Raw genomic sequence first — 12,569 nt, forward strand, 5'->3', positions numbered from 1 at the left:
AGATGATACAAGGTGCAAGAAACACTGTACATAGGGCAAAGATGCCTCAGTCTCCTTCAAATTAGGCACCTTAGGACCTCACACAGTTCTCCTAATCGCTGTCATCTGCTCTGTTGTATTTTCTTGAATCTCATTGAAGGTCTGAAATCTCTTTCCTTTCAAAGGTGACTTTAGTTTTTGGAAAAGCCAAAAGTCACAGGGCACCAAATCTTGGCCGTAGTGGGGTGGAATCACATGGGTGATTTGATGTTTCACCGAAAAACTTTTCACCAGACGTGATGTATAAACAGGCATGTAGTTGTGATGCTGTCAATCACCAGTTGCTCATAGCTGCAGCCTTCTGAATCATTGGAATAGTTTCTGTGGAGCAATGTTCAAGCTTAATGTAAAATTTAATGCAGATTCATTGGTCTACTCACTCAGTCATTTTGAATGCAATGGCCACAGTGCAAATGCTCACTCAATGGCATCTATCCTCCCCACTGACTAGTACAGTGAAGTTGTCATTGTTCATGCATGCCCATTTCAGTCCACTTTCTGTGGCTGCCAGGTTACATCAGTTTGGAACAAACCATTCTCATTATATTAACAATGGCTGGACTTTTTCTGGACAGACCTGTATTTTTATCAGTATGAGAATGAATTTCCTGTCAGATTTCCTACCCATCATTGACCCTCATAGCAGCTAGACTTAGGTTCCTTTTTGGGGGTCTAACATTGTTATAGTGGCCATGGTTAACAGTGGACTTTTCTTGCTTTTGCTCTTCTGATAGTTTAGAAATCTAAAGTATTCAACTTGAAATATTTATCGATACATTTCTTGACACTTTATTTTCTAACAACTAAAATCAGGTTTTCCTTCTCATTTTTATTTACTTATTTTTATGTTTAGAATTATTTGACCTAGCTTAAGTAATAAGGGCAAACTGGTATATGAGAACACATTGTAAGACCAAGTGCTTGTAAGTAATAGAGGATAATACCGGGTTGAGTACATGCTAGAAATTTCTGTTCCTCTCTAATGTCCACCTGAGCAGAATATGTTGAGTTTTAAAGGGATTCCGTCTATTTGAAACCTGAAGATTCTGGAAGCAATTTATATAATCTTAATAGCTTTGCAACCTGTATCCCAGAGGAGCCTGGTGCCACAACCTTAGTATTATTGAACAGTGGTGTACACAGTGTCTTTATGTTTTATAAACAAGATTTTTAAAAATATAAGCATCATATGCTTTCTCTAAAAGTTTATACTTAAAATTTGGGTTCAGCTCAGTGCAACACAGTAGAGACCATGCAGAGCATGCCAAGTAAGCCTTACAGTTATATTTTGGGCAATGGGTGAAATTTTGGAAGCACGTTAGGGAAGAAACAGCTACAGACCTTATTCAGTAATCCTCAGAGCAATACATAGAGTGGTTGGGAAATCACTTTGTAATGTAGCACATGCTATGCATGCCCAGCTGTTAGTTAGTTTAGTTTACCACTGCCCATTTGAAGAAAAAATAGACGAAGAGGATAGATTTAAGGAATAAAAACAATATATTGTGTGGCTGAAGTTTGCAGTCATATGTGTGGGTGTGACTGTGTGTTGAAATAAAATTTATAGTCATATAGCCTACATTTCAGGACTCTCTGGAAGAAAGTGATCGATACTCATCGTGCACGCAGTTTATGTATGTTAATTAATTTAATTTAATCCTCACAATATCCATGTGATATCAGTGAAAGCAGGCCTTAATTTACACAGTTGTGAGGATTCAAGATAACATGTAACAAGTGCTTAGAAAGACACTTGGTACATAATAAGCCCTATAGAAATATTATCTATTATTGTTATTATTACACGACTTAATTGTAGGAGATTTGCTTTTTCCCCACTTTTGTTTATTTAACGCACACATCATAAAACACAACCACCATTATAGGAGAATTCTCTCTCTCTCTCTCTCTCTCTCTCTCTCTCTCTCTCCCCCTCTCTCTCCCCGCCTCCACCTCCACCCTCCTCCTCCCCACTTGCAATCTCTATCACTTGGCAATTTCTATGGTAGGGTTAAGATAAAGCCTCCTCTGTGTAGAAGTTACTGGTTATTTGGTAGTTTCACTGCATTCAGACATTCCCCTCGGCCGGGTTATTTTGTATTTATCCTTCTCTTACTCACCTTGTGTAGGTGATATATGTACCATCCCTGACCAGGATATAATGAGTTAGCAGTGTTCTGAAAGCTTAATTGAGGACTTGTCAAATAAAACTCATTTTGTCCTGTTCCGTTAAAAAGCTTTCAGGCTTCTTATTTGAATGAACATTCAATTCAGTTAAAGAGATGGACAGAATAGCGTGGTGTAAAGGCAGAATCAGGAAAGGAAAAGTCAAAAATAAAGAGGTTACACTACATTGCTTCTGAAATTTTAGATTGACACATTGATGCTGGAATAAATTAGATTAAACAATAATATATAGCTGTTTTATCCCTGAATCAGTGTACAGAATAATATTTTTTTCACAAAATGTTTTTCATCTAAGGATTCAAAAGTCCCAGCTATTTTCAGTAGCAACATCTGTTGCTTTGCCAGTTTCCACAGAGATGAGCTCGTGTTGATTTTCATCACATTTGTTCAAGTCTGGAATCTGGTTAAAACATGCAAATAGTTGCAGTGCCAGTTAATAGTTGCAATCATATAGTAACCTTTGAACAGTGCTATTCGCCTCCATTTATTTTGATTCCAGTGGCATTTGCAATTATGAATCCAAGCATAGATTATTTTAAAATAATTTGGATTAGAATAAGAAATATAAAATAACATTATAGAGGGAAGAACACTATGAGACATGCATGTTCTTAGAAATCATAATTATATTTACTTTAAATCTTCTCAATTGAAATCTGTTTGTTTTATTTTTTCAACATCATTTTGGGATCACTTTAGTAATAAGAAGTAGTCTATCAATTATATGTTATGTTAGCGTGTTGTCTAAACTGCATATTGACCATCAGAGACATTTTCCTGTTATCCAGCTTCTAATGCTTTCGTACTGGTGTCCATAGGTTCATTACACATTAGTATTCAGAGGTGAAAACCATGTATAGAAACCACATAATGTTGCTAAAGGGGAAATGTCTGATATTTGTGTACCTACATCTAATAAAAGAGTAAAAGGAATGGCCGAAAAACAAAAGGTTAAAATGCTTGCAAATATTCTTGGTAGAGTTACAAAGTATTATAATACATTTAGCCCCTCAGCTTGCTGCAGGCCTTTGTGATACACCCAAGATTCCACACTTAGTCTTTCCTGCTATTAGAGATAACATAGGTGGGAAATATTGAGTAATCCTAAATGTTGGAAATATAAGTAATATATTTTTATATATCATAAAATGTTTTGAATGTTTAATTTACCATTTCAAAAATGATACTTGCTATCTGATATCTAGTGATTTTTAAATTCGATTTTCTGTAGTTCTCACCTGAGACAAGTGACTAATATGTCAGAATTTTTCCTTTTTATTAATTTAATATCTCTAATTTCCAGGAAGAATTGTAAGTGGTCACTACAGCATGCTAAAAACGGCAGTCCTTATTTACCGAGCATTGCCTAAATGCCCGGCACTGGTCAATGCACTGTACCCATCCTAAATTCTCAGCAGTGTTAGAAGGGTAGTTTGTAAAAGAGAAAACGGAGGTTCAGAAAGCTTTAGTTAATTTTGACAAGCTATTTAGTAGTGGAATTGGTAGCCAAATTCATATACCTTTTAATTACATGAAGATGTTGCTTCGCAATACTTGCTTCACAAGTATTAGTTTGGTATGGACTAAGTAAAGGTCATTACAAACAGTAGAATAAAATCCCCACCTTACTTTAGTCAAAACCATTCATTAGCATTTTAGTAACAGTGCCTACAGACATGTTTATGTGCGTAAACATTTGGAATAACTTGTTTCCACTGTGGATGTCATTGCCCCCTAAGCACCATAATAATTTTATACATTTTTATTTTCCCCATTTTCTGCTCCATCTGTGTTATATTATCATGGTAAATAATAGGAACAGAATTACACTTTTTAATTTCATATTTTTCTTAATGTGAATAAAAAGTCACTAAAATTAAATGGGCTAAGATTGGAATAGGATTTAAATTTTGTTTCAGTGTTTATTGTTAGAAATAATTGAACAAATTCATGATCTGAACTTCAGCTCTTAATATATACAAGATATATTTATACAGGGGCCAGAACAAATAATGCCCCTTTTTATCACAAACTCTTTTATTACAAAATCATAAGCATGTAATTCTGTAACATAATGATATCACACTCAAGCATGCCATATGATGCTTTAGGTGAAATGTTCAAATTAAAACTGTGTATTATTACACCCATATTATTACCCTATCAACCACACTCAAGCAGGCCTTACTTCTGCCGGACCCTGTATATATCTAGTGGATGGTTTTGAAGATAAATTGAAAAGGGAGAAAGGACTCATGGGCATGGACAACAGTGTGGTGATTGCTGGGGGTGGGGCTATAAGGGGGCTAAATGTAATGGAAAAATACAGTAAAGATTAAATTTAAAACAATTCATATTTATGTTATTATTTGTATGTTTAATATTTTATATCTCAATGGACAGGATGATTTGTTTTTTATTCTAGGTGTTTTGCTGAATCTTTAAAATTCTCAAAATAACACCATGTAAATATATCAGGAATATATATTTTTTGAATGAGTGACAATATTTACTTTTTTCTCATGGAATATTTAGTCTGAGACTAGAAAGTTGTTTGAAAATATATAATGTCACAGCATGTATGTCTAAACTTGTAACAAAGTACTTTTTAAAGTAATATTATCATCATATATAAATATTTCTGCTGGCTATTCCTGATATAATATTGATTATCAAGACTAATATTTGGTCGCTATCAGATTTTTACTGTGATAGTTAAATTGATAGATTGGGTTTCCAACAAAAGAAAGAAGACAGCATGGCAAAATAAAAACAGAAACAACCCAGAAATTAAAATAATGCGCCTTTTTTCCCCTACAGCTTCCTAGATCTATTCCCAAGGAAGGTCAAAAGATTTAATGTCTTTGAGTAGTATATTCTTGACTTAAAAATGGTCATAAGAATCTTTTCATGTCATGATGATATTGAGGATTAGAGCAAACACCTAACAGTACCTGAGACATGCCAGACATTTGTCTTCTATGTGTTTCTTTAAAAAGTTTCTTAATAAAATACAGTATTATAAGTGGTAATAACATATTCTTTGGTATAGGTAACTGATGATAATATAAAGCAAGATTTTGGAAAGAATCAGTAAAGGATTTATGTTTAATATGGCTTTTTAATTATGCATTTTATTCTAAGTATTGTATGTGTAATTGCTAGTCAGTAGGAAAAAGGCATTATCCAACATAGAAATATTTCCACCTTTATTTAGCAAATACTTGTGTTGTCTTTGCTGTCGTTTATTAAGAGCAAACTGTATGTTATTATATTTTATGCTCACAGCAGGCCTGTGGCACAGGCATTATTTTTCTTACTTTACTCAACGGAATAGGAAAATGACGCTCAGTGAAGTATCTTTCTTAATTTTATATCGTGGTAATGTTTGGATTCAAAGGCAGGTTTGTTTCATATCACATTGCTTTTTGAAAGATGGGAAATGATTGCGATTTCTCCTTACCACCTTATAGAGACACATATGTTGGTATTCAGTGCCCTTTCATTTTGGTTTATCGATAAATAAACAATTAATTATGCTTCTAGTGTATTACCCTCTAAATGTGAAAGTACTAGTGAGTGCCCTGTGCTTTTCATTGGAAGAAGGTATTTTCCTCTAAACTACCAACTTATATGAAAACTTTTAACATATACTATTACTCATTCTACTCAGATCAAGAGTTCAAATCTTAAATAAGAAAGCAAGATAAATTCCCTAGTTCTAACTAGCTTTACTTGTGCTTCCACTATGCATAATTTTTCAAGGATTTTCTTTCTGCTTGTAGGGATGACTTGTCAAGCTCGAACATCATACACTGAAGATGAAGTTCTTTGGGGTCATCGTTTTTTCCCTGTAATTTCCTTAGAAGAAGGATTCTTTAAAGTTGATTACTCCCAGTTTCATGCAACATTTGAAGTCCCCACCCCACCTTACAGTGTGAAAGAACAGGAGGAAATGCTTCTCATGTCATCCCCTTTAATAGCGCCTGCCATAACTAACAGCAAAGAAAGACATAATTCTGTGGATTGCTTAGATGGACTAGAAGACATCAGTACAAAACTTCCATCTAAGTTGCAGAAAATTACTGGAAGAGAAGACTTTCCCAAAAAACTCTTGAGGATGAGTTCTACAACTTCAGAAAAAGCCTACAGCTTGGGAGATTTGCCCATGAAACTTCAACGAATAAGTTCAGTTCCTGGCAACTCCGAAGAAAAACTGGTATCTAAAACCACCAAGATGTTGTCTGATCCCATGAGCCAGTCAGTGGCTGATTTGCCACCAAAGCTTCAAAAGATGGCTGGGGGAGCCTCCCGGATGGAAGGGAATCTTCCAGCCAAATTAAGAAAAATGAACTCTGATCGATTCACATAACAAACACCACCGTAGGCATTATTTACTGTTTGATTTAGTAATAATCTAATATTTGGCTGATGAGGTAATCTTCTCTAAGGAATCTGAAAATTAAATTCCATCCCCTGAAGTCAGATGTGCTTATTTGAGAACCCTTTCTTTCTAAGTCTTGCTACTGTGCAGAAAGCAAAAGTTGTGAAGGGAGAACATCATAAGGAAATTCTTATTAACGGGCATGTATTATCACATCATGCATGCAATAATGTGCAAATTTTGCATTTAGTTTTATGGCATGATTTATATATGGTATATTTATATTGTATATTCTGGAAAAAATATATATATTTAAAGGAGTGGTACTCTCCATGACATTTCTAACATACATATGTATTAAGCCAAACATGAGTGGATACCTTTCAGGGCGATAAAACTGTATATATGTGTGTATAAATATATACATATGTATTTATACACACATATGAACACACACATGCATACACACATATATATCTGATAAAATTGTGATGTTTTGTTCAAAGTTGTAGTTCTTGTGCATGTTTATTTATTATGCTAGGAAGGCTACTGGCATTAATTATTAATACCAAATATTTTAGCCTTAAATTATTTGTCATTTTAAAATCTGATTTAATGTTTTCTGCTGTTTAAGGTTGTGGAAGGTTTTCAATTGTACTTTATAAGAGGGAGTCCCACAAGTCTGTGCTATTTATAGCCCTGAAAAAATATATTTAACTCATAAATTTTAGAGCATATCAATATGCTGAATACTTTTATAATTTTTGAAACTCGCTAGTACTGAGGGGAAATAAACATAGATTAATTTGGGAATTGGTCCTCTCCTGGACTAATTAAAATCTGGATATCTGTTTTGCATATGCTCTAACTCAAATACGAGCTCTGAACAAGTGCTGAGTCATTGCGATAGTCAGTAGCCAAGTTATGTTGACTGTACGAGAGCCTGTGTGCAATTACACAGTTAATGGTCCCTGTTTCCAATTCAGTCAGTTTTTACTTCGTTTCTAAAACTTCTGTCATTTTAAAAACCAATAACTTATCTTGAGGAGATATAACAATACAATGAAACAGATGATAAATATTTATGCTTTAAATATGTATGTCTAATCGAGTCTCTTTTTTCAGAGCGTTTTAAAAAATTTTATTTTTCATCCACAATTTTCAGTCAACACTTTTTTTTTGTATTAGTTGCAGGTGTGCAGGGCAGCACGTAGACATTGTACAAGTTACAAAGTGTTCCCTCCAAGTTTCTTTTCTTATGACTTTCTTTTATTTGTTGTAATAAGACAGCCTTTATTTTCTCCCCTGGGGAACCTGTCCCATCCCTCACCTGCCACTCTGTTCAGGAGGAATTTGGTGTATACTGGAGAGAGGTTCAGAGTAGATGAACTGAAGATAGTTTACTCATCCACGGGTGTTTAGGTTTTGGGGTTTTTTTTTGCTGTTATTATTTGGTTGGTTAAACACTGATTTTATTAGTGTGTTGGATCCCTGGCCTACCAAAATAATTTTAGCAGTACTATTTTTTTAACACTAAGGTTTTATATTTATGACTCATTAGGATATCGAAACTACTGCTCGGTAGAACACCTACAAAATAAATATTTGGAATGCAGAGATTTTTATGAAAATTTACAAGTGCTCCTTATCAGAATATCATGGATTTTCATATAAAACGGTTTGGATCATTGCAATCCAAGTCTGCCCATAATGAATCTAGCTCTCCACATTAATGTGTAAATCCTTAATGGTTGGTTTGGGCACTCCTCATTTCCCATGCTTAGCAATCTTGTGATAATTTCCTTATTGGAAAATTATTACATCCACAATTCTTGTATCGACTACAATAATACCTTCTGGCTACCTCTGTATCAACCAAATTCTGTAGGTGCAAACATATACCAGGGAATTGTTACTGGCAAAATGAGCATCCATCCACTGTGAACAGAGCTGGTTGCCATGACCCTTAATCTCCAAACTTTCCTTTTTGCTAGATATAAGAAATGAAATAGTAGCAGAAAGAGAAGGGAGTCCAGGGGTCATATCATATTTATTACCAGTGGAAGCAATTGCATAGATTATTTAGTCCAAACACTTAAAACAAAATAGAGCCATACCTTAATTTGGAGAGTTATCTTGTCTTTGGTACCGAGGAGAATATGGGCCCAAAAATAAACTCTCCAAATCTATTCATTAATTCATTTAATGATTTTTTTGCATGTTTTTTATGGTCCAGGCATTTCTAGCTCCTGGGGGATTTGGGTGTGACTAAGTCAAAGAAGGTCACTGCCTATTTGAACAATGCGTATCAGTAGGAGAATGGGAGGGGATGCTGTGAGATAGAAAACCAAATGAGATGATTTCAGACAGTCAAGATAAAAGCTGAAGGAAGGAAAACAGGGTAACATGAAAAACTGACTGGGTGAAATAAAAACTGATTATTTTAGAACAGGTGACTGGTTTAAGGAGGGGGGGTGATACTTAAAGACCTGGATGCTGAGAAACACCACAGTTGCCAAAATTAACATTTCTCAGTGAATGCTATTTCCTTATTTTTAGCATATATGTATCGGAAAGGTACGATTCCTGCATGTAACTGCAGTGTAACCCCTATTGCAAAGTTGATCATAGGTCCCGGTTTACCCAGGAGAGTTCCTGTTTTTCCTGTTGTGCCTGTGTACTTATTACAGCACTCCCTTTCACTCTTAGAGCGTCTTGGTTTGTATATTTTATGGTGACTCTATGTTTTTGTTGAAACTAACTAAATTATAAAGTCTAATATATTTGGATGAAAATAAAGAATTGCTTTTCTTCTCCTTTTGCTGATTTTTTTTGACACTGCTCATTCCAAACAAAATCATCTCAGTTTCGTATATTTCAGCCTGGAGGACTTCTTCTCAAAGTGGTTTTGTGTAACATTTGTTCAGTCTGCACATGACGTGGTTTCAGTGGACAGTTTTGCATTTTGTTGACTAAATAAAAAGTGAACCTCTGGTTTTCCCATTTCAGGAAGTTTTAAGAACTCAAAGCAAAGAGTAAAAGTCACCTGGAGCCAAGAAAAATGACAGCGCACTGATATGGTGGCTGTTGGAAAGCAAATGTAATGTGTTCATTGAACTCAATAACTATTTAACAACCGCAGAATAATCCCTTTCTATGGGATCGTCATAGTGTAGCTCCTGTTATGATAAAATACTTCATTCTATTTATCAAGATGATATCAATAAAAGACATATAATTATTTTGATAATGCTTACCTTCAATTTTAAATATTCACCCTTTTCAGCAATATGTGAATATACTTATGTAAATATTTACCAAATGAACAATAAGGATATTTTATCATTAATTATTTCAGAAAAATTCTTAAGCCATTTTAAATTCATTTATATGTTGTAAAGTTATTTAGTTGTCTGATTACTCAAGAGCCACTTTGTCCAAACAAGATGGAAACACAATGGATTATTTCTATGGGAAGAAGGGTTAGATTATGGGGAAGGTGTCTTACATACTATTTGTATTATGAAATTTTCTACCAATCCATATTATGAAGAGAGTTCATCTTGACTGCACAGCACATCTGTGATCTCTGCTTCAGTAGTTGTGCCTGAATTACACACACACACACACACATATGAAGATATATATGTGTGTATATCTTCACACACATATATATATATGTATATATATATACGTATATATACATATATATATGTATATATACATATATATGTATATATATATGTATATATATGTATATATATATGTATATATATGTGTATATATGTGTATATATATGTATATATACATATATATATATATATCTTCAAATTAGCATCAAACTAATTACATTGCCTGGCATGCAGTTTGCAGTTATTTAAATGTACAGGTCATTTAGGTGACAAAAATGTAAACTCCTGTATTCAACACTGAAACTTCAGTTTCATGAAAACTGTATTAAGCTTTCAAAACATGATTGAGGTTTAATTTTTAAAGTGTGCTCATTATTTTTCTACTTTCCAACAGTTAATTATTCATATTTCTTGATTCAGTGTGTTTATCATAAGACTCTTAACTCTGAAAAGGTAATGATTTAATTCATCACAACTAAGTCCTTGAAGTTAATTTTTACTTTTGCTCTGTATTTCTGAGACACTTCAGCAACGTGGACCCTGAACTCAACGCTTATTATTTGCAATCTGCGTGTCTTGGAGGAAGTTTCATGAACATCTTTTCCTTTGCTGAGCCAGTGTTTTAAAAAGCATAGTAAGTACAGCAGACAAACACACAGTTTTCCCATTGTTTGCTTAAATAATAAGTCACATTTTTAAAAAGTATTCTGTTACTTCTTTTGAAAGAGTTTTGTAGAAAAAGTGCATTCCTAATTTTGGAGAAGACCAGCTCTGTGATATGTAATATGTCCAACTCCCTGGTACCTCTCAGAATTAATTTAAAAAGCTAAGTGCCTGTAGCTTCTGGCCTAGAGGAGTTCAAAGAAGATGGTCCTCATCATTTAGTAGAATCTTGTGTTTTTCCAAATTCTGATTTTCTTACCTGAAAAGTTGTCTAGAAGTCCTAAGTGTCTCAGAAATTTGGGGCTAATATGATCTATGGGTGCTACAGACGAGTATGGCAGGGCCCATTATCTTCCCATTGCTTACTTGGAATCTCATCCGTAACTCCCGTTAGCCTTTCCCAGCCTCAAATGTCAGCCACTTGCATGGTGATTTGCACACATTGTTTGAATCTTCACGACTCTATATGGTAGAGCTTGTCTCAGTTTTACACTGGAAAAAACTAATTTTCAAATAGGCCAGTTAGTCTTTTTAATTAATTTAAATCTATGAACATGAGAAGCCCTTGCTTTCTTGGGTGGTTCTATTGTTACTTACATGCAAATCCTTAACCATTCTTTTTTTCCAAATTTTTAATTTTTAAAAAATTTTTATTGTTATTCAATTACAGTTGTATGCCTTTTCTCCCCATCCCTGCACCCCACCCCTTGATATTGTTATTCAATTACAGTTGTCCCCATTTTGATTTTTCATTTGGGGACATTATCTATTTGCTTTTAATTGAGGTAGTAAAGATCCAGTATTTTTCTCCAATGCTTGCTACCCACTACACCCCCACCGCACCCACCTTACCCTAAATTTCCAGTGTTGTTGTATCATGTTTTAATCTGTTAATCGTCAGTGTTCTCATTAAGTGCTATACCAATTGAGCCCATGTGTGTTGATCATTTTTCTCACCCATCACAGCATTTCCCTTTTAGAGTGGATAATTGTCTTGTTTATCTTTCTTATTTATGTTTAAACTTATTATTAGTTTGGCCACAGTGTCTTTCCCAAGTGCAAGTATTTTCCCATTAATTCACCAAACACATTAGATATTTGAGCCATTTTATCTTCCTCTACCAAAGCATTCTGACCTGCTCAATTCACAATTTTTTAAAGTCTGCTGTAGAGCTCTGGCGTTGGGGCCTCCCTTCATCCTTATGCTGGGGAACTCCGTCCCGGCATTCTTGGTGTAGAGTATCTGTTTTATGGGACATGTTTTCTTCTTTCTTGGTTTACGCCTTTGTTTTCATGAGACATTTTCTAGGATCTTCTCATAAAAAATAAGGTACTAATTTTTTTTAAGCTTTGATTTTTTAAATAAATCAATTTGTTCTTCATAATTAATATTAATAGTTTGGTGTAGTGTAGAAATCACTTTCCTTCAAAATTTCAGTGACATTGTCCCTTTCTTTTCTAGCTTTCAATGTCTAACCACATTCTGATTTTTAATTCTTTGTAAACTTAAATTTTTAGAATATTCTAATCTTCCTCACTGTTCTTAAATTTCAAAATGTTTTGCCTAAGTGTGCCTTTTCAACCTGGAAACTCATATCCTTCAAGATAGGTCTTAAATTGTGTATTTTCCTCTGTTTTGCTTTCTAGAATTTCCATTATTTGGA

At 34.2% G+C, this 12,569-nt stretch overlaps 1 protein-coding gene across 2 annotated transcripts in view; it reads left to right on the top strand.

Moving 5' to 3' along the window:
• Window positions 1-7,706, top strand: part of KCNJ3 (potassium inwardly rectifying channel subfamily J member 3) — a 135,336-nt gene extending 127,630 nt beyond the window's left edge. For both annotated transcript variants that reach the window (XM_024579812.4, XM_045187415.2), the window contains one exon: window positions 6,012-7,706. In XM_024579812.4, the coding sequence (XP_024435580.2) occupies window positions 6,012-6,598 (587 nt within the window). In that variant the 3' untranslated portion in view covers window positions 6,599-7,706. The remainder of the gene's footprint in view (window positions 1-6,011) is intronic.
• Window positions 7,707-12,569: the final 4,863 nt, after the last annotated feature.

Source organism: Desmodus rotundus, chromosome 2 (genome assembly GCF_022682495.2).
Source record: "Desmodus rotundus isolate HL8 chromosome 2, HLdesRot8A.1, whole genome shotgun sequence".
Taxonomy (NCBI): domain Eukaryota; kingdom Metazoa; phylum Chordata; class Mammalia; order Chiroptera; family Phyllostomidae; genus Desmodus; species Desmodus rotundus.